At 46.3% G+C, this 23,073-nt stretch overlaps 1 protein-coding gene across 2 annotated transcripts; it reads left to right on the top strand.

Annotated features, from left to right (window-relative positions):
* The first annotated feature begins 11,546 nt into the window (after nucleotides 1–11,546).
* LOC125536882 (protein TPX2) lies at nucleotides 11,547–16,538 on the top strand. Of its 2 annotated transcripts, none has more exons than XM_048700172.1 (20): nucleotides 11,547–11,868; nucleotides 11,964–12,058; nucleotides 12,165–12,223; nucleotides 12,408–12,514; nucleotides 12,603–12,810; nucleotides 12,909–13,017; nucleotides 13,091–13,210; nucleotides 13,345–13,446; nucleotides 14,062–14,238; nucleotides 14,328–14,390; nucleotides 14,467–14,547; nucleotides 14,623–14,702; nucleotides 14,782–14,860; nucleotides 14,938–15,066; nucleotides 15,143–15,232; nucleotides 15,305–15,424; nucleotides 15,497–15,663; nucleotides 15,733–15,841; nucleotides 15,945–16,004; nucleotides 16,112–16,538. In XM_048700172.1, the coding sequence occupies exons 1-20, from the start codon at nucleotides 11,691–11,693 to the stop codon at nucleotides 16,289–16,291; spliced, it is 2,313 nt and encodes a 770-aa protein (XP_048556129.1). In that variant the 5' UTR covers nucleotides 11,547–11,690; the 3' UTR covers nucleotides 16,292–16,538. The 2 variants fall into 2 exon arrangements, with proteins under 2 accessions (XP_048556129.1, XP_048556128.1); XM_048700171.1 differs by having other exon boundaries at nucleotides 12,600–12,810.
* Nucleotides 16,539–23,073: the final 6,535 nt, after the last annotated feature.

Raw genomic sequence — 23,073 nt, 5'->3', positions numbered from 1 at the left:
TCCACATATGATAGCCTTATTCCAGTTGATACCAATGCATACATATGTAGTGTAGCTCCTTGCTTGCGAGTACTTTGGATGCGTACTCACGGTTGCTTTCTCCCTCTTTTCCTCTTTCCCTTCTACCCGATTGCTGCGACCAGACGTTGGAGTCCAGGAGCCAGACGCCACCGTTGATGACGACTACTACTACTCGGGAGGTGCCTACTACTACGTGCAGCCCGCTGACGATGACCAGGAGTAGTTTAGGAGGATCCCAGGCAGGAGGCCTGCGCCTCTTTCGATCTGTATCCCAGTTTGTGCTAGCCTTCTTAAGGCAAGCTTGTTTAACTTATGTCTGTACTCAGATATTGTTTCTTTCGCTGACTCGTCTATGATCGAGCTCTTGTATTCGAGCCCTCGAGGCCCCTGGCTTGTAATATGATGCTTGTATGACTTATTTTATTTGTAGAGTTGTGTCGTGATATCTTCCCGTGAGTCCCTGATCTTGATTGTACACGTTTGCGTGTATGATTAGTGTACAGTCAAATTGAGGGCGTCACAAGTTGGTATCAGAGCCGACTGCCTGTAGGAATTCCCCTTCCACACTCCTTGGCCGAAGTCGAGTTTAGACATTACAAAACTTTTTACGAACATGGCTGTGTGCCTTACGGGCCCACGTCGCCATCTGAGTGGTATTAGGATCTTTTATTCCTCGTCTATACTCTGGGACTCTGATCTCTCTTCTATTCGGGTTAAATGATTTTGCTAAAATATAACTTTAGGTTCTCAAAAATACTTCCTCCCGGAGAGCCCCATTCAGGCCAGATGATCGCCTGTTGCACCAGAAGATTTCGTAGTTACTCTCTCCTACCCTTTCGAGACTTTTTGCCCATCGCCTTTGCAAATTCCCTACCACTGTTATATCATTATGGATAACTACATCCACTTGCCCTTTCAAATCGCATTGATCTTGTTATTACAAGATACACCGAAAATTCTCTGTATTGTTCCGAGAATATTGTGTGCCTACTGCCTTGTAGTTCCTTGCCACCTGAATACCCCTACGGATAATATCTCTCCCTTATCGAGTATCCGCTCATCCCCAGTTGTTCATGTGTTTCACAATGGTCATCAAAATACTATTCGATCCTCTAAAAATCCTTAGTAGCTTATTGCTCTACAATACTTGTTTGCTTGCATGATGGATGCTTTCCATATGTCTGGCAATATTCGTTAGTACCCTTAGGCACCGTCATTTTGATCCCTTTGATTCAACATGAGTGCGAATGCATGCAATCATCAGTTGATCCTTTTAAATTTTCTTTCCGGCTCAGATGTCATTTTGAACATGAGCTGGTTCTCAACAAATCCAATTGCCGTCGATTGTACCCCTAAGGCTATTCAACTTATCCATCCCTAATCAGAACATTGCTTCTGATCCCTTGATTTGAAAATCATAATTCCTTTGCATTTGAGCTCTGGATTAGTCAGTTGTTTCCACAATCCAATGCCTTTGCATTCTTTCTTCTTCTGGTACAGTACCGATACTCACATCAGCTCCGTTGTGGATCGTCAGATCCATTGTTGGATTTCATCCGACATCGTCCTTAATGTTCAATAACCTTGTGAGCCTTTCCACAAGTATATAATGCCTTTGGTAAACTGTATCCTCCGCCTTGTCAACCATGCTCTACTTTCGAGCTTGTGTTATTTACTCCTGAAGTTTGTGATATATGTTCCTAAGATACCCGATGGTTTGAACTAATGCCTTCCCTAATATGTGCAAACCCGGAAGATTTCACGGGTCATACTTATCTGGTATTGCACCAGGTAAAACTGTCAACAACTAATGTCATTTTCTAAATACGAGAGGTGAATGAAAGGTTATGCGTTGAACAAGTGGGAGTCGACCTTGAACCCTGTGTTCATGCCCATGGAAACGATGTATACCTTATCATGGAAGCTTCTCTTAAAATAATTACCCCCTTGTTATAAGTTCATCTTGTATCTGTGGACATGGTTCCGACCATGTTTCTCCTTGATTCCATTTCTCGTGCAAGTTTGAGCACTTGTCTTTTGCAGAGCATTACCCTATTCCAACCTTTACTATGATCTGTCGTCGAGTATTACCCCCTGGTATCTCGAGATTATCATGGAACTGCATACTTCTTATGAGTTCTTCATCAAGTGTTACATTCTCACTAATTCCAATTTTTCACGGGCTCTGAGTTATTAAACACTCAAAGACACCGATAACTGACTGAAGTCTGCACCGCGATTAAACAAATCGTGGTAACCTTCATGACTTACGAGTTTGAACTCGATCACGTCATTCCTAGCCTGTTTGGCTATATCCTTGTCATACCGATTTTAACTGTGCTACCTAGTCCTTCCTAGAGCAAAAAAATCGAGGTGAGCTAATCTTACGTCGATCTTCCTCGTCATAACAATTGTCCTTGAATGACAAGCTTGATTTCAAGTTTGTGTTGTACCTATGGTTTCAATAACTTCTCGCTTCATCATTCCGTTAACTTGATGTCATCGCCGATCGGTTACATCTTCTTGAAACCTCTCGACCAATGTGTCGTGATCATCATCAACATTTTGACCCCTTCCAAGATATCAATTGAATTCATGATGAGAAGTACCCTCCTTGCCCTTGATGATTTGTGTTATCATCGACCACTTTATTGCCTTCCGTTCAACACAAACTTGTTCGTGTTTCTAGCAACCCTATTCCTTTCAAGTTAATGGTCGGTATTTCATTCTTAGACTATTGCTTGTTGAGTAACCTTTCTAACATTGATCATGCTACCTAAGACCATATTTTGGGTCCACTTTTCAACCAATGCTTAATTGTGCATGTTTTCCTCGAGCATACATCCTTATATCATTTGATCTGACAAATGTTATCTCCCTGTTCACATAATTGTGGAAATCCATCTTTTGGAAATCTCGTTGAATTGTCGCTGAGTTCATCAGCCACCTCCTCATCCTCTCCTTGGTTTACTGAGGAACTCTGGTTTCGGAACTCGCTTCCATAGTTCATTTCCCGAGAATCATATAATGTCATCTCGTCAATTGTGTTGCACCTCTTCTTATCAGGCATCCTGAGTCTGAGATATCCTGACACCAATCAGATCTGAAACTCGGTCAGATATGATGGCTTGAACATATTTCCAAGAGTATAACATTGGTCTTTAGATGACCCGGTAAGGTGATATCATGCCTAGTGCACCTGGCCGGAGGACCTAGTGTTATAGTTTCCTTTTCTACAAGGTTATCCATTCTACCATGAGGAAATTGTAAGACTTATTCTACAAATTGTTCCTGATGGATCCTTTGAGTATCCAAAGTCTGACCTTTGCTTGAATACCATGCCAACGCTATCTCGAAGCATGTCTGTGGTACTCCGATTTTCAACAAGAACATTTGAAGCCCAATGCTAATATTTCCTGCTCAATTACCCAAACACCACTGTATGGGTAACGTCATGAAATTCCTCTCCCCTTACCTAAGTGGTTTTCTACCTTCTGTCCGGTCTTGGGTATCATACTCTGCTTGTATTGGGAAGGATATACCCCTGAAATATGTGCTTAAACACATTTTTTCCTTTCCATTGTTCTATTTAATCTGATAATCACATTTTCCTTTCCATTGTTCTGTTTAACCTTCTTGAGATTTATATGATCTAAGCAGTAATACGTCACTGCTTTTATAAGCACCTCAGCGTACAACTCTGTCAGTAAGACCCTGTTACTATTGTTGTTGACATTCCGGTAACCACCGATGGACGAGAACTTTACCTATTGGTCCGCCTCGTTTCGACGAGCAGGAAAATGGTTCTCTTCGTTCCTTGCCCTTGGTACCGATGTTGTTGCCGACATAAATGACAGGCAATCCTCTGACATGCCTTGCTTACATGATCGTGCAAGATGTCACCGCCCTTCCTACTTTTAACCCACATGTGGGCCCATAACCCACAGGTCCCGGGATCGAAACCTGACTCTCCTATACACCCTGCTGCCAAAGTTATTCCTAGAGCTTGACTTCGTATGTAATTTGCGAGCCACCTTCCTAGTGATCAATTCTGGTATCGGACACAATACTTATTCCCGTTGCTCTAAACCCCATTCACACTCTGTTTCAGGCAATGAACGATTGCCTATCCGCTTGAAACTTCTTATTGCACCACTTTGCTCTCGATGTGTTTCATTTGTTCAACTCGAGAGATACTCATATGTTCATACTTGGGAAACCCCTAGAAGATTTTCCCTTATAACATCCTATTGTTGTAGAGCTGCCCCTTACCTATTCGTAAGTACGATGGAGATCCTGAAGAAAGGATGACAAATTGATCATGGTGACTGAAGCAGTGGAATGAAGACATCAATGTAATGGATCGATCTCTTCGAGAAGAGCAACCAAGATTGAGAAGACCCGCTAGATTCATAACCAAAACCTTCCCCCCTTTCACCACCTCTTAAATCTCGGGACGAGATTTCTTGTAGTGGAGGAGAATTGTGACGCCCGGATAATTAAGCTACAGTAACCCTCTACAAATGTTGCCACATCACCACTATTGTTGTTGACAATCTCACGATGATTCAAATCCCATTCAAATTCAAATTTGAAATAAAGTCAAACTATAAAAGTTTTCAAATGTCTAAACTAAAATTTCTGGATGTGACAAATAATTCATAAGTAATATTGGTGAAGGAACCAAGTTTTTCTAAAATAGTTAAGTGCACTAAGATAAATAAAACGGTGGCTTAACCATATTAATTATTGCCTTTTATAATTAATAAAATGTTAGGCTATTTTATTTGGGTGCCATAATTAAATGTGGCAGTGGTATATTTATCTTACTAATCTAGGTGCTATTTTTGTATTTTTAAAGTTAAAGATAAATTGAAAACTATAGAGGAAAGTAAATAGACAGAAAAGAAAATGCAAATAAAAAAGAGAAAAGGCCTAAACTAGTACTGCCCAAGTGGGCTCTAGTGTGCACGTGGCCCAGCCCACTCCCGGCCTTTCCCCTACCACGTACAGGGGAGGCAACAGGGGAGGCAGGGGCCATGGCGTGGCGCACATCCAGGGCGCCATGGCCGTGGATGCCCTCCAGTCGCCTCCCTCGGCCTATAAAGTCGCTCACCGAAACCCTAATCCCCATCTCGCTCGTAACCCCCTGGATCCCTCATCGGCCCCTCCTCTTCTTCTCAAATTCGAGCTCGAACAACTCACGGTCACCATTGCCTCGCTGTCATCGTCGCGGCCATCGACCTCTCCGGCGTGCGGGAGCACGTCCAGGAGGTCCGTCGCGGCTGGCTTCGTCCGTTACGGGCACCAGCTCGAGCCAGGGCGCTGCGTCGCCAACGCCGCCATCGTCTTCTTCGTCTGGCCGCCGCCATCTCGCCATCGATCCGCACCGCTCCGACCACCCCCGGCCTTGCCGTCTGCTCCTCCGGACTCACGGTGAACTCCCCTCCATCTCGCCCTATTTTCCCCTTCGATCTGATGCCCTGGACTGCTCTTCACATCGTGTCGGAAGTTTCGTGCCGTAGCCATGCTCAGCCGCGCCCCTGTTCGTGTCCGACCGCGTCTGGCCGCGCGCGCCGCTTCCTAACCGCACCCAAGCGCGCGACCGCTGCCTGCCCCGCGCCAGCACCGCTCGTGGCCGCGCCTCCGCATGCGCTCGCGTGCGTGTGGCCTCGCCGGAGCTGCCGCTGCTCCTTGCGTCTGCCTGCTACTGCGTTGTTGTCGCTCCTGCCGTCGCCGCACGCCGCCTTGCTTCCTGCTCGCTGGTCTTGCCCCGCGCCCGCGTAGCCACGCCCTATGCATCTCGCGTGTGCCTGCGTAGCTGCTGCTCCTGCTAAGCTACTACCGCTGCTAATGCTCTTAATTCTTGCTGCCGCTGCCCTTGTTTGCTTGCTCTACTACCTCATGCTGCTTGTTGTTGTTGAGAATGGCCATGGCCGCTGCCTCTGCACCCATACCAGGATTTTTTGTTCAAAAGGACCATCTACCAAATCGAATTGACAAAAAAAGACTTCTCTGAGTTTTTTTGACAAAAGAGACCAGCTAGGCCGTGGCGGCAGGCGCGCTAGCCGACACGTGCCACCTGCCGCCACGGGGTGAGGCGGCGGGACCTGCCGCCACTATAGCAGGCGGCAGCCCTGGAATTACCGGAAATCGGGCGAGACCAACTGCTGCAACGGAATTGGATGGGCTGGTGGGCCCTGCCGCACACACCGTGGTGGCAAGTCTCCAGCTCGGCTGTGTCGTTCTGCTCTCTGTTTTACTTTTCTTTCGACAAAGGCTCTCTGTTTTACTTGGTTTAGCAAGTGTGAAAATATGCAAGTTTGACTGAAATTTAAATCAATTTGAAGACCGATTTTAAAGATGTTGCAGTTGAAGAAAAGATAGATCCAGTTGAGATCTATCCATTTTTATGTTTTTCGCTTACATGCATGACGGTCTTGTACTTTTCAAATGCTACAAAACACTCCCCAAACTTATTATCACATGCCCAATACAGCAGATAATACAAAGTTACGACTAATCATACAGTACGAAACCATCGTGCATGTGAGCGAAAAACACAAAAATGGATACATCTTACCTTGATCTATCTTTTCTTCAACTACATCATCTTCAAAATCGACCTTTAAATTAGTTCAAATCTCAGTCAAACGTGCCTATTTGACATTAGCTAACAACACAGGAAGAACAAAGAATAGAACGAGAGAGCTGGCTGCTGCTGCTGCAGACCTGCCGCCACGGTGTGTAGCGGGGGGCCCCACCAACCACAGGCTGTTCCGTTCCAGCAGCAGGCCTTGTCGGATTTCAGTAATTTCAGGGCTGCCGCCTGGTGTTGTGGCGGCAGGTCCTGCCGCCTCCCTCGGTGGCGCCAGGTGCCACGTGTTGGTTGGCACGCCTACTGCCATGGCCTAGCTGGTTTTTTTTTAAAAAAAATTTAAAGATAGTCCTTTTTGTTAATTCGACTCGGCAGATGGTCTTTTGAGGCAAAAAATCTACCATGGCCACACAACCGTGGCACAGCCACTCAACGTTAGGCACGGCTGTGCCAGTGGCCGGCCCAGTTAATTAGGAGTAGGTTAGATTAAGGACTAATTAGCACTAGTTAATTTATGTGACAATGACGTGTGGGTTCCTTTCAATTAGATTAGTTTTATTTATTTGTTTAGATATGACCTATGACATGTGGGCCACTCCCTGCCTTTTTGCCAAGTCAAAGTTGACTTGGTCAACTCGGATTAAAACAAATTAAAATAAAACTAGAAACTTTAGAAATTGCTTAAACCTTTGAAAATTAATAGAAAGTAATCCATATGTTAGATGAAAAAGTTTTGTACATGAAAGTTGCTCAGAACGACGTGACGAATCCGGATACGCAGTCCGTTCGTCCGTCATACATCCTTAGCATAGCGAACACGCAACTTTTCCTTTCTGGTTCATCTGACCGAAAACGCGAAACACCGGGAATACTTTCCCGGATGTTTCTCCCCTTCGCCGGTATCGCCTATCCCTACGTTACGTCACCCCTAGCACAACGTATTGCCGCGTCTTGCTTTGTGTTACATTTGATTGCTCTTATATTTATTGTGTTCCCCCTCCGTTACTCCTTTCCGGTAGACTCCGAGACCGCTGCCGATGTCCATGTGTTCGACTACATCGATCGAAGATGACCCCTCCTTTTTGCCAGAGCAATCAGGCAAGCCCCCCCTTTGATCACCAGATATCGCCTACTCTTTTCTATACTGCTTGCATTAGAGTAGTGTAGCATGTTACTGCTTTTCGTTATTCCTATCCTGATGCATAGCCTGTCCTTGCTACTACTGTTGTTACCATTACCTGCTATCCTACTGCTTAGTATAGGATTCTAGTGTTCCATCAGTGGCCCTACACTCTTGTTCGTCTGCCATGCTATACTACTGGGCCGTGATCACTTCGGGAGGTGATCACGGGCATATACTATATACTTTGCACAGTTACATTACCTGTGGTACTGTTCGGAGTTGGGGGCTGAAGGGGCAGGTGGCTCCATCCCGGTAGAGGTGGGCCTGGGTTCCCGACGGCCCCCGACTGTTACTTTGTGGCGGAGCGATAGGGCAGGTTGAGACCACCTAGGAGAGAGGTGGGCCTGGCCCTGGTCGGTGTTCGCGGATACTTAACACGTTTAACGAGATCTTGGTATTTGATCTGAGTCTGGCTACTGGCCTATACGCACTAACCATCTACGCGGGGACAGTTATGGGCACTCGACGTCGTGGTATCAGCCGAAGCCTTCGTGACGTCAGCGACTGAGTGGCGCGCGCCGGATTGGACCGTAAGCCTGCTCTTGTATTAAGGGGGCTAGTTCTGCTTCCGGCCGCGTACGCAACGTGCAGGTGTGCAATGGGCGATGGGCCCAGACCCCTGCGCCATAGGATTTAGACCGGCGTGCTGACCTCTCTGTTGTGCCTAGGTAGGGCTGCGACGTGTTGATCTTCCGAGGCCGGGCATGACCCAAGGAAAGTGTGTCCGGCCAAATGGGATCGAGCGTGTTGGGTTATGTGGTGCACCCCTGCAGGAAAGTTGATCTATTCGAATAGCCGTGTCCCTCGGTAAAAGGACGACCCGGAGTTATACCTTGACCTTATGACAACTAGAACTGGATACTTAATAAAACACACCCTTCCAAGTGCCAGATACAACCGGTGATCGCTCTCTCACAGGGCGACGAGGGGAGGATCATCGGTTAGGATTATGCTATGCGATGTTACTTGGTGAACTTACCATCTACTCTCTTCTCCTGCTGCAAGATGGAGGTTACCAGAAGCGTAGTCTTCGACAGGACTAGCTATCCCCCTCTTATTCCGGCATTCTGCAGTTCAGTCCACATATGATAGCCTTATTCCAGTTGATACCAATGCATACATATGTAGTGTAGCTCCTTGCTTGCGAGTACTTTGGATGAGTACTCACGGTTGCTTTCTCCCTCTTTTCCTCTTTCCCTTCTACCCGATTGCTGCGACCAGACGTTGGAGTCCAGGAGCCAGACGCCACCGTTGATGACGACTACTACTACTCGGGAGGTGCCTACTACTACGTGCAGCCCGCTGACGACGACCAGGAGTAGTTTAGGAGGATCCCAGGCAGGAGGCCTGCGCCTCTTTCGATCTGTATCCCAGTTTGTGCTAGCCTTCTTAAGGCAAGCTTGTTTAACTTATGTCTGTACTCAGATATTGTTTCTTTCGCTGACTCGTCTATGATCGAGCTCTTGTATTCGAACCCTCGAGGCCCCTGGCTTGTAATATGATGCTTGTATGACTTATTTTATTTGTAGAGTTGTGTTGTGATATCTTCCCGTGAGTCCCTGATCTTGATTGTACATGTTTGCGTGTATGATTAGTGTACGGTCAAATCGGGGGCGTCACAAGGTCGAAGTCCACGCGGTACTACTAATGAGACTGAAGTCTCTCTGCAAAATATAAATTAAGCAAACATGAGTACAAATATATCCAGCAAGACTTACATCAGAACTATCTACATATGCATCAGTGTCAATAAAGGGGATGGTGGAGTTTAACAGCAGCAAGCCAGCTTTGACTCGGTGGCTATCCTGAACTACGACTGCAGGTAACTCTTTTGAGGTGGCGCACACGAGTCCACATATTCACCAAATCAATACACCACTATGGACCCGCTCCTGTCTCCCTATGAGAACGCCATCCATAGCACTCACGCTTATCTTGCGCATTTTAGAGTATCCACTTTCACTTGTCTATGAACTGTACATGCAACCCAGAAGTCCTTTATCGCGGACACGACTATTCGAATAGATGATGTTAACCCTGCAGGGGTGTACTTCTTCACACACGCTCTCGTCACTTACCGCCATGTACACATCATATATCTCGGCAACCTTCAAGCGGAAGCCTGGCGAGGGTGTCGGCCACGACCTGACTAACCACACAAGTCTTTAGTCCAGATTTATCGCCTATTCGGGTTTCATCTGCAAGGAGATCCGGCCGGGGTTTCGCTCACGGCTCCAAACGATGAGAGCAGGGTTTCCGAGGCACGAAACGGGCGTCCCGGTACACCGTGCCTCGTGTCTCTACCGCATCATAGCCCACCCCTAGGGTTAGCGCTATGCACGGTCCCCAACACATATCCTACAAACACCAGAAACTAGTTGCAACTTCTGGATAGAGATCAGGTTGATTAATAAGTCGAGAGAGCTTGGAGTGCCCGGAGCCCAATGTGCGGTAGTAGCTGTTCATGGATCACAAACATAGAACTCAGTTTCTGAGGACGGTTTCAATGAGACAACCCATCATGTACTCCTACATGGCCTCTCACCGCTACCTTTACCAAATCGTGTTCACACACTTAGCTCAAATCACAACATATTGCCATGTTACATTCATGCATCATATTGTTGCATTGCATTGATTGTGTTCCCTCTTGTTTGCCGGTGGTTATTCCCCCTCGATAGACGTATGTTCCGACGATGAGTTCGATGACACCAATGAAGAGCTATATCATCTTCAGAAGTGCCAGACAAGCAAAACCCCCTTGTTCATTCCCATACAATCCCACTCTCTCACTACTGCTCTCTTTTACTGCATTGGGACAACAACGATTCATCTGTTACTTGCTGCGGTAGTTGAACCCCCTTTTTCTCTGCATGACCTGTCATTTCCACAGTAAAAAGATGAAACCCACTAGCATGAGTAGGAGTTGTTTGAGCTCTGATGTGTCTACTCATTCATGCTTGTTTGTCATGCCTGCTACTACTTAGAGTTGAGTTAGGTCTGAGAGGGTGCTTGGATACGTTTTAGTCTCATGACTAAAAGTAGTGGGACTAAAGCTTGCTAGCCTCTTCCATACTCGGATCCAAATACTAAAGAGACTAAAATCAAATTAATGGGCATTTATTATCCTTCAAACCCTCTAATCCAGAACTCGCATGTGTTAAAAGGAGAGGAGTTAAATGAAGAGAGAGAAGACTAATCCACATTTTAGTAGAGGTACCCCTAACTACCCTCTTTAGTCAGGGGTGCTTAGAACTTTAGCCTTTTATAGAGACTATTTTAGGTCAAACTAAAATAAGTCCTTTGGATTTAAACACCCTCTGATTCATTGGGGATGAATTGGCGAGTTGTAAAGCGAAAAGAAGGCATCCTGTTATTCTAAGCAAGTTTTACATTGCATCATGACCGTTAAGCTACAACCAACATGGGCAGTCTGTGCCCGATCGATAGCTGTAGGCTGTAGCAGTACCACTAATCTGTTGGTCCCTCGAAAAATTCCTAGTCCGGCGGACCATTAATCTGAGTGCGCACCGCTGGCAGCCGCGCCGCAAAAATAGCCGTTGGCACACAGCGCCGAGATAGATCTCTATCGCAGCACCCAACCACCCAGGTCCAGTCCTCCTCTCCTCCCTTCCCCTCCGTTAAGACTTGCCCCTTTGGCAATCGGCAAACACTTCAAATCCCCCGACCGTTGGACTCGCAACGTTCTTCTCCAACCCCCCCCCCCCCCGCCCCCCCCCCCCCCCCCCCCCCCCCCCCCTCCCCCCCCTTCCCTTCCCTTCTTCTCCCCGCCTCCAATCAAAACCATACATCTCACACCACCACATCCGGAGAGATAGAGAGAGAACCCTAGCTCGCGCGCTCCTAACCCTAGAATTCTGCTCGTCCATGGCGGCGGAGACCAAACCCTCCTCCGGGACGGAGGCGGCGGCCGTGCAGTTCCAGGTGGATGAGGCGTACGAGTACCGCGCGCCCAAGTACTTCGACTTTGTCGTCGACGAGACGGAGGCCGACATCCGCGCCGCCGAGCGCTGGTTCGAGGCCGGCGCCAGCCACGCGCCCTCGCGTACGCACCCCGCCCCCTCCCCCTCCCCCTCCACGCGCCTTCTCTCCCGGAAATTTACCCTGACTTGCTCTTCTCTCTCTCCTTCTTGCGCGCAGCGTTCGCCCCGAGGATCAAGGAGTCGAGAGCGGAGGTCAAGATCGACGCGCTCTGCGACTTCGCGGACGCGGAGGACCCGGCTCCATCTCCAAAGGTAACGAAAATGGAAAGAGATTGCCTCGATTTTGCTCTGATTTGGGTTGGGTTGTTTTTGTTCCCCCTTCTCATCACCCAATCTGTGTTGGTGTTTGCGGCGGTAGAACCAAGCAACGGAGGAGGCAGCAGTCAAAGCCCCAAATCCGGCAGGGGATATCGATGGGTAAGCGCTGGGGTGATTCTCTTTCTTCTAGAATTTACATATCATTGTTGTGTTCTGTTTCTGCCAGTTAATTGTGTTCTGTGACACCCGAAAAATTGCCTATTTGGACCTCGTATCTCTCCTTCTGTGTTTGGCATACTTTTGTCCTCATACCATGTTTGCCTGTCTTTCTTCATTTGGTCAGCACGTCTGCTTGTCCTGACACCATGTCAGAGTCGCCGCCAACAGAAGAGAAGGAGGAGTCACCCAAGTCTTTCGAGTTCCCCCTGTCCAAAGATTTGGCTGCAAAATGTGAGTCACTAACTAGTATTTCTTGGAGGAATGCCGGCTGGGAATTCATTCCTCAATTCTGAGATCGACATTGCCGTGGTTTTAGCAGCAGATGTTGGGTCTAGCACGCCTAAGATTCAGAGGCCGCCTCCACCTGCGGAAGTTACCACTGCTGCGACCACTCGTGCCAAGTCAACAGTGAAGGCTGAAGCGTGCACTCCCAAGGTGCAGGGGAGCTCATCCACTCGCTCAAAGACCGTGCAACCGTCTAATCTGAAGCAGTCCTCGCTGGCATTAAAGAAGAAGAGTGCGATCAAGTAGGAGAAATATATGCATGCTGACTCGTAGATATTGATACCGTTTTCCAAAGTTTGAGATGGTTCGCTTAACGATGTTCTGGGTTGTTGGTTCTTAGGGGGGCTCGTGATGCGGTGGCCGGAAAGGCAGCTGCTGCTGCAAATGATATCAGGCAAGAAAATCAGGCTGTGAAGAGGCAAAAACTAGATGATGGAAGTACAAGACAGGTATAGCAGGAACTTATATTACTGGTAGAACTTGTCCATGTACTGTGAACTTATAAATCATTGCGATGACCAGATATTGAACGTCAAGTCCCGGGTGCTGCTTCACAAAGGAAGATGTTGTAGTTTATCAGGAAGCACCGAGGTGGTACAGTCTTCCATGAGGCACCGCCATGACGACGCCCACTCTCTGAAGGTGGCGACATCTTCTTCTGACTCTAAATAAAGTTCATTTTGTTGTGTAGTGGGGAGAGATATGAAACTGCAGGTGTAATGTCATTTTATTATTTTGTGAACTTGTACTTACTGTAATTGTTGCCCGTTTTTCAGGAAGTGACAGTGACTCCATATATTTCGGCAGCTGAAATGGTCAAGAAGTTTGAGTCAGGGACTAGAGATTTGGGCAGCCACTACAGCAGATCAATGTCTAATGTAAGTTTAAGTATTCCTGTCCACATATCGTGTGGGTGTATGTTGCTTAATTTTTGTTATTATTGGCGCATGATAGCAGTTCGAAGTTTGGTAAAAAAAAAATCTTACCTTTATCATCAATCTGTGAATATTTGATGATGAAAACGGTATTAGTAGTTGACTAGGAGTTTGTTGTTGTTTAATTCATATTGCAGAACAATGTCTATTGTAATTCATAATGCTCATTGTGAATTGTTGTTGTTTAATTCATATTGCAGAACAATGTCTATTGTAAGTTTAAGTAGTCCTTTCCACATATCGTGTGGGTGTACGTTGCTTAATTTTTGTTATTCTTGGGGCTGATAGCAGTTCGGAGTTTGATAAAAAAGAATCATTACCTTTATCATCAATCTGTGAATATTTGATGATGAAAACGGTATTAGTAGTTGACTAGGAGCTTTACATCCATATTACAGTTTGTATGCTCACTGTGAACTGCCGTTGTTTAATTTATTTTTCTTGGTGCCATGATATGGATATCTCCACTAGCAATCCAGAGTTTGATGAATTGCCGCATTTATTACATCTTAATACTTGTCCATGAAAAATATATTATAATTTGGATTAACCATGCAGGAGGATGCAGCAACTGCCTCACAGAGAAGGCCCAAACTTATGCTAACAAGGCCAAAGGAACCTGAGTTTCAGACTACCCACAGGGTCCGAGCAGTCAGAATGAAAAGCTCTTCAGAACTAGAGGAGGAAATGCTGGCCAAGATTCCAAAGTTCAGAGCACGGCCATTTAACAAAAAGGTGGGAAAATTTCCTGTGTTTCTGTTTAACTAAATGAATTGCATGCTTCAGGGGATGAAGCCTAACTAATTTCTTGCTTCTGCTTTTAGATAGCCGAAGCTCCGTCTTTCCCTCCTCTTCCAAGGACAGCTCCACAGCTCCCTGAATTCAATGTACGTATTTGACTGTCATAACAAATTCGCCGAGTGATCGTCCACTAATTAAGTCACGCCTTTGCATTGACTATAGGAGTTTCACCTTAAAACGATGGAAAGAGCGTCTCGACATGCTGACACATGTTCAGAAGCTTCTTCCGTAGGAACTATGCGGGTAAGCATACTAGCACCTGGTTTTTCCACGTTATGTTGTTGATTGTGGCAATGACTGAAAGTATACATCTTATAGAGTCAGGGTAGTAAGCCACTTAAACTTGCTGAAGCGAAACCCCCACAACTTGAGACAGCACTGCGCGCAAGGCCATCAAGGTACATTTATTGAGGAAACAATAATCACTTTTACTGTGCTGCAACCTTGTAAATTCGACTCTAACATGAGCTTTAACAGGGTGAAAAGCACTCAGGAATTGGAACTAGAGGAATTGGAGAAAGCCCCCAAGTTCAAGGCCAAGCCACTGAACAAAAAGGTCTTGTACATTTCAACCTTATATACAATCAACTATATAATGCTTTGGAAAATTAGCCTGAACATCATTCCATGCAGATTCTTGAGAGCAAGGGTGATATTGGTGTTTTTGCCCACCCGAAGGCCCAGGCAACAGAGCCCAAGGAGTTCCATTTTCGTACTGACGACCGCTTGGGACCTCCTGCAGTTGCGGATCTTCTCGACAAGGTGTGTGCTGAAGTAAACCAAGTAGTGTTGTCAGCAACCTTTTCACCTTTTTAAATCTGTTGTCCTTTTTTTGCAGCTTTCTCTGTACTCTGAATCTTCTTCCTACCATGACAAGAAAGATATGCCGAGACTGACGATACCCAACCCTTTCAATCTACATACAGATGTATGTGAAATGTGTTTATACTTTCTTGCCCATCTTTGCTGCAAGCGAATAACACTGTACCCATGTTTACAGGAAAGAGGGCATGACAAGGAGAGGCAACTAGAGGCACAACTGTTGCAGAAGAAGCTAGAGGAAGAGAAGGCCCGGAAATTCAAGGCTAATCCCTATCCTTACACCACAGACTATCCAGTGGTACGTGCAAAGTGATAGATATATGCTGAACATATCCTGGTCCCAGGCCATCTCTTGACATTTTCCACTCAGGTGCCACCAAAGCCTGAACCGAAACCATGCACGAGGCCAGAAGGTTTTCAGCTGGAGAGCTTGGTGAGACATGAAGTGGAGCAGCAAAGGCTAATGGAAGAAAGAGAGAGGATGGCGAGGGAAGAGGCTCAGAGGAGAATTGTCAGGGCACAACCGATACTGAAAGAGTAAGTAGCATGTGCAACCCCTTGTCCTACGTACGATCTCTTGTCTTACGACTTTTAATTTGGTTGCAGGGATCCTATTCCTCTTCCACAGAAGGAGCGAAAGCCTCTTACTGAAGTGCAACAGTTTGAACTGCATGTTGATGAGAGGGCGGTTCAAAGATCAGAATTTGATAACAGAGTCAGTAATTTTGCCTGCTTTTGCTCCTTCTATACTACTATACCTCTGAAATGAACTAGCTTTGTAGGAAGGAGGGTTTATGGAGCATTTCATTGTGATGCAGGTGAAGGAGAAGGAGATCACTTACAAGAGGTTGCGAGAGGAAAACGAATTTGCACAGAAGGTACATACATACACGCGACGCATCCTTGCCTGTTCGTCAGCCTTTTTTTTTCTTGTGTTGTACCATGGCGACTAACCAACTTCTGTATATGTAATGTGTGTGTGAAGATCGAGGAAGAGAAGGCGCTGAAGCAGCTGAGGAGGACCTTGGTGCCACAAGCACGGCCCCTCCCAAAGTTCGACAGGCCGTTCCGTCCACAAAGGTCGACGAAGCAGGTGACCAGGCCCAAGTCACCACAGCTTCAGGTGAATGAAAGAGGGGCGAGAAGGCACCCGTTCATGAGATAGATGATCTCAGTCTCCAGCTTCTGCTCTCCATCTGCTGTACCTTCTCCTTTCCCCTGACGCCAAGATCATCTCTATCTGGTCACCAGAGTATTGTTGTCATTCTTTCTCATCGTTATATAGGCCTCAGAGTTCCGTGTAGTCAGTCAACACAGCTGACTCTGTGGATCTGAGATGGGGCTATTACGGATTGCTGATTGATTGATGTTATTGTGTCTATATTAATTCCAGTTTATCTGTTGTTTGTGCATGTCTCACTATTTTGATAGACAACTTGTAGTGCCGCTTAATTGTCTGCCCGGTTGCTGCAAAACTTATGCTGCTTTTGTATTTGAAGGGCTTGAGTTTTGTTCCACATTATGGCAGCCAAAACGTATTGGTCCAAATAAACACATGCGCAACATCGTCTACAAGAAGAGGACGAAAATAATCTTTGGATGAAATGAACGCTAAAAATAAAATAAACAACTTGCTTCTTTTGCCCTCGAATGAAAGCGACTTCTCGAGTTTCTTTGTCGGCCCGTCTGTTGGATGGTCTGAGCGTGACTCCTCTTTTTGTCCACACGACCACCGCCAGCCTCTCGAGGTGGGCGACGGTGGCCGGAAGTTTTTCAAGCTTTAGTTGAGGTGGTTTTTGGAGCATATATGAATTCTAGGTGAGCCATTTCTTTGGTCATTTTCGTGTGTTCTTAACAAAGTGGGTGTGCCCGATCCTTGTTTCTTCGGCAGGTTTGGTTGCTTCGTGCGCCTGGAGGATTCAATGATGTTGTCGCTCGGTTGAGTGCACCGTCCGTCGTCGTCTTTCGTCTTTGTTGCACTGAGGTTTGCTCGTTTAATTTGCGTGTGTAGCGTAGTTTGTTTTCTTCATGTTGATATCCATGCATTTTGTTTTTGTGTGTCTTCTTGTTGCGATAGAATTTATCTGTTCGAAATTGAGATCCATGCGGATATATTGTGTTCGGGAATTGTGGGTGGATGGTGAGAGGATTGGTGAGTGGCTTGTCCTTGGGGTCATGTCACGGGGCTCCACTCGAGCTTTCGGGCAGACCGACGCGAGAAACCAAGTGCACCATAGGGCCCATGCCACGGGTTCTAAGTCCATACATTCTGAATAGTTTGGTCAGCGGTATTGAACAATAGGACGGACAAGGAGGGCCGACATGGAAAAGGATTAAGTGGTTGGTTGGAAGGCCCGAGCAACCGCTCTCCAACAGATGATTCATCACATGAGAGGTAGGGTAGGCTACCGACAATTCCGAGCAGCCTCACACTCAGTGACATGCCCGAGCAAGGCACACGCCCACCAATGTGTGGATCACCGGTGCCAAACCAGGACGCTATTGTATATGTGATGTGTAATAGTCAGATTTGTTGATGCGGGCCGACCTCTCACTGACTTGGAATTTTATGATAGACGTGTATTGGCTGCTATTATTTGTTCTTTCTAATTCCACATGATGTATTGCTTAGTTTTTAAGCTCTGTAATTGCCTTGTGGACATGGTCGCAACGGGAGATCCTCTCGCTAGCTCATGGGTGGATGTGGGCTTGGCCATGGAGGAGCTTGTGGGTTTTGGTTCCGTGGGTTGTCTGCTTGACTTGCACGTGCATACCATGTTGATGGCCGTACAACCGGGTCTGCTCCAACTACATCATTAACCTATGTGATTGTATGTGGAACGAACATCGTACCGTGACATATCATTGGAGGGTGTCTGGTTCATGCATGATTATCAATAAGCAACAAAGAAGGCAAGCAAAGCATATGAAATAGAGTCTAACAAACAATGCTTAAAAGAGTGGACCACGTACTCTTTGTTTGGGCTTGCTTTTTAATGTTGTGTGGCTTTTTGAAGCTGTCGGAGTCGGCCGACTGTGGTCTGCTGGTGCTTCTCAGTTCTAATCTAAGCTTATTTTTCGTGTCAACTTACTCCTCAGGTAAGAAGTACCCACACTTCCACATTTTAGAAGGAATGAGTATTGTAGTACCCACACTTCCACATCTTAGAAGGAATGGGTGCACAACACTCAAAGAGCTTGAAAATTTTGTGTCAGCTTACTGCTCTTTGTGGAATTTTACCGTACCAACACTTCCACATCTCAGAAGAAATTGGCGCACAACACTCGAAGAGCTTGAAAATTTTAACAAAGTGAAAATTTCTGCCAGAGAGTGAATACATTAACGAAGAATTCGATATTAGCATGCCAGGACAAATTGTGCGATGCCCTGGTCGCATAATTCTTATATAGTGGGTCACGCCACCAACATTTCTATTTGGTTCTCAATTATATATGATATTTTCTCTCATATTTCTCTTTGCTATTTGGATTATGTCCCCTCCCCTATGCATTTCACTCATAGCTATTATTCGGGTATTTGTTTTTCAGAGTGAAATGTTGTAACACCCCAAAAATTGGGTTCAATTTTTGTGCTGTTATTCTTTCCTAGCTTTCTTTTTCCAAATCTTTCTCCAGAGTTTTCTGGATGATCGAGTGAATTCATGTAATTTTCATCTTTTCAGAGCCTTGCCCATGTCTTTGATGCTAGCCAAGACCCCATCTCCATCATCCCAAAACCCATCCAAACCCTAATTCCAGAATTTGGAATTTGAAATCCTGCCTTTGATATTACAAAGGAGCCGTCCTTTCTTTTGCTCTGTTAATCCTCCATCCTGGATATGCAAAAATATTGCCAAGTCATATGCAATATTTTTCATCTGGGATTAATTCATTTTCCTGTCTTTCCGAGGAATTAAATCCAGAGGCATAGCTATACATCTCTAAATTTCATGAGAATTTATGGAGATGATCTTGATGCCTATTCCAAGCTCTGGTTAAAATATTGGCCAAATTTAATTAAGGAAAATTTGATTTACTGTTGACAAGGCCAGTATTGTCTATCTGCCACTTTCCAAAAGAACTACCATTTTGGTAACCAGGAAAATTCCCAAATAATTTGTGGACCTTCTACTTGCTATATCTTCACCATTTCCATCCAAACAATTCAAAATTTGAGCACATGATCCAATACAAGTTTCTGCGTTGTCTGAAACTTTGTGAAGGAAGTGCTTGATTCTTCGATCCAATTGAGCTGAAATTTTGCAGGGTAGTTCATATTGATATATTACTACTGCAAACCAAAAATCAGCTCAACCCATTTATCCAATCTCCCCCTGTAATTTTCTCAAGTTTATGTTCAGATCCTAGCATTGTGAAGGAAGTACCTTCATAGAGCATCCAAATGAGCTGCAATTATACCATATCATTCTCAAGATTACATCATTGGTCTCCACCAAATTTCAGCCAATTCCACCTAGCCATTCTTACCCAGCATCCTCATTTGCATTTCTGGCCAGTTGGGCACTTTGCAAACAAAGTACCAGCTAGCCTCATCTTTTGGAGCTGAGATTTTGCCACAATGATAACCTTAGTAGATGACCACCCTCACCCAAATTTCAGGCAAAATGGAGATGTGCATTGCTCCCACCTTCAATCAAACACTTTGCTGCTGATTAAGGTTTGTGCACCGTGCAGTCACATAGTGGGCCATGGATGTTGTTTCTTTGCACCGAGCAGTTAATGGGGCAGTGCCTAACCCGCCACATAGTGACCACGTGTAGAGCGCACGCGTTGCATGCAGTGAGAGTGCACTGTGCATTGGACCCGCGGGAGGCCCCTCCCCAGTGGCCCAACTCGCCATGGTGTGTCACGACCTCGCCCCACGTCGCTTAGTCACCTCCCTTCCCCGTCCCCTAGCCTCTGTTCGCGCGTGCCGACGTCGGATGCTTCACCGGAGCATCGCCACATTGCCAAGCTTCGTGCCACCCCCCCCCCCCCCCCCCCCCCCCCCCCCCCCCCCCCCCCCCCCCCTTCCCAAGCCTTCCCCGCGGCTACTTTAGCGTGTCCCGAGCCCTCTCTCGCCACCCACAGGCCTCCCCGAGCCTCAGAGTTCCCCTTTTTCCCCTCCATTGCCGGAGATTGCATCCACTGATCCCCTTGGCCAGTCCATGCTCGAATCCCTTACCCCTCCCTCGACGCACGCAGACCGTCGCCCCCTTCGTTACTTCGGGGAGCCCTGCCGGAGCCACCCCTCCCTTGTTGTACTCCGGCCGTGGCACCCGAACCGCGGCGCTGGCGCTGTAGGCCGCCCCGAGCAACCTCGCGGCCACCCACGAGCGCGGCGTGGAGCGGCAGAGCTCCTGCGTGCGTCGGGGCAGCCCTTCCACGCTGCTAGTCGTCGGCTGCGTCGGTAACCGCAACCCCCTCTGCCTTTGGTCGAGAGCAAGAAGTAGATGAGGAAGGAGGAGAGAGAGGACGCGGTGGGCTCCGCGTGTCATTGCCACAGCACTGACCTGGCGGGCCCGTTGACCAGTTTAAGTGAAGGCGTATTTCACCAGATACGCTTTCCACTTGAGGAAACGTACTTTGCCACGACCTCGTGCGAGAATGCGCTTTCTCTGTGCGGAGGCGTATTTTCAAAAATGCGCTTTCAGCCCGGCCCACCGGCGAAATAGTTACATTGTTAGTGTTCGCACGTTAAGGATAGAAACGGACATATTTTGTATGATTTCTGCTTAACGAACGAACGACCGTATTGTCGCGACCGTAACTCTGATTGAGATAATTCCAAAACCCACATTCTCAGTTCGTCAAGCCCGTTCCGATGGTGCCATTTTCATAATGTTGTCACATGTTGAAAATGCCATTTTCCCCTTCTTTTATTCTAGGCCCCTCTCGAGAACATTGGTTCCGACGAGTCGTATCTTGCGGAGTGTCGCATTTGCATCCGATGCATTCGTCCACCCCAAGGCAAGCCAACCTCTTATCATGGGCCCCAGACTTGCATGTTGACTTTGCTTGAACCCTGTGTGTGTAGCGACAATATATTCATATCATGTTTCTGTCTGCATTTATACCATCTGTGTTGTATGTTCGTATTGCTTGCCATGCCATGATTTAACTTTGTACTATATGTTGCCACGTTAGCTATAATATCTGTATTGACAATATCATATTGATACCTTCATTTAGTATCATGTCATGGTTATCAATACTATTATGGTTTTGTTGCATTGTTGATATGTTTTATCATGTGTTGCGTTGCCTCATATGCTATGTTTTTTCACTTGAGAAATTTGGTAATAATTGCTCATCAATGTATTTGTAATATTCATGTTCATAACTTTTGATGATATGATAAGATGATGGAGATGTTAAGTTAAACTTTAATAACAAACCTCCTCCATTATCGATGGGATCAAGTCATAGTGCCACCGAATCGAGCTTTTACAGCGGAGCGACATTTGCCTGGATGGGGAGGCCCTAGTTCGGTCTGTTGTCATGCCTCTCGCTGGTGCCGCCTACTAGGGAAGGTTATGTTCTCGCGCTACCCTGGCCCGGTAGGCGGTCATAACCTTGTGCGCCCGGTTTTGGTATTGAGCTCATGTCCCCGTTTGGGATCGTTTTTGTTTGGCCACGACGGTGGCGGCCACAAAGGTGGCGGATGTCACGAGTTGACATCGAGGCCACTGATGACATAGCGCAAAGGGGAGTTTGTCAGAGAGGCCGGGAGAGTGTCATGCAATAGATTGGTTTTGTTGGAACATCGTTGGTCCACCCGAATGGGAGCACGAGGCCATGAGTTCCATGGTGTGGGTACAGTGTGCTAACCTCTGCAGAGTGTATAATCTATCGATAGATGCGTCCTCGGTTATGGACACAATTTGTACTAGGTCACACTATCGGGTATTTGTTGTCATGGAGGATAAACCTGATATAATTATTTTGATAAAGAATGTGCTATAAAGAATGTGGTAACTTGGACTATGAGATAATCGTGAGAAGTCACAGTGTTGTTCTGACATGATCCCGAGATGAGATCTCGGTGAGTCATGAGCTAGCCCAGAGGGGCAGTGGCAGTGAAACTGATTAATGAACAACATATTACTTTAACTCTTCACGAGAGGTCAGTGTAGTTTACTTTTGAGCCTAGTTTCATGCATATATCCATGTCTTGCAGATACAACTATGCCATGCCATGATATGTTAAAGATTTGCTTGATCCATGTTCCTTGATAATATCATGCCATGCTTATCCATTGCCATGAGATAAATTCAAGTATGAGCATGGGACTTGCTTGGTCATATGCTTGTTTGGATGATATGTATTTGGTTGTCTTGCAAGTACATCCAAAGTACTCACCTGGCCTTGCACGTGGCCAGTTGCAGGAGAAGACTTGTCATGCTAGATCGTAACCCTGCAAGGCCTATGAGTTGTGGAGCCCAGCAAGAGTCGACGTGTCGCCTCTGCGGTCATTCCCCTTCCCCGCGTCACCCTAGTTGCTCCTCGTCATCGAGTTAGGGTACGTGCAACCTCAAACTTATGCTTCTATCTGTTCTCGCTCAAGTTTGTCCATGGTATTTTCCCTAGAATTTACCATATTTTTTAGATCCATATTACTTAGGGTGAATTTTTGGATGCGGTTTGTACTTCCTTCTTGCATCTGATTCTAGATCTAGGGTTTGTGTTCTGCTTAAGTAGTTCCAAATAGCTAGTATTCGTCTTAGTGCATTTGTCTTTAGATGCACTAGCATGAAACCTATGAGATTTCATTCAACCGAAATCTAACTCAAGGCCTAAGTCTAATCTCTCGGGGAAATGATTTTCGTAAAAATTTGTCTATGTGCACATTCGTAACCCTATCCCTATTTTCCCTCGCATCTCTCTATATTCATAGGGCAATGGATTTTATCGAAGACTCTGCCAAGCCTGCTGGTCAAAATGAT

This window comes from Triticum urartu, chromosome 2 (genome assembly GCF_003073215.2).
Source record: "Triticum urartu cultivar G1812 chromosome 2, Tu2.1, whole genome shotgun sequence".
NCBI lineage: Eukaryota > Viridiplantae > Streptophyta > Magnoliopsida > Poales > Poaceae > Triticum > Triticum urartu.
This window is presented reverse-complemented; position numbering and strand designations above follow the sequence as displayed.

Bases quoted from the DNA above. Each gene is read 5' to 3' on its own strand.
- LOC125536882 (XM_048700171.1), top strand. From the start codon at position 11,691: ATGGCGGCGGAGACCAAACCCTCCTCCGGGACGGAGGCGGCGGCCGTG. The intron at 12,811-12,908 runs GTAGGAGAAATA...GTTGGTTCTTAG, and splicing joins AAGAAGAAGAGTGCGATCAA to GGGGGCTCGTGATGCGGTGG. The intron at 14,391-14,466 runs GTACGTATTTGA...CATTGACTATAG, and splicing joins CACAGCTCCCTGAATTCAAT to GAGTTTCACCTTAAAACGAT.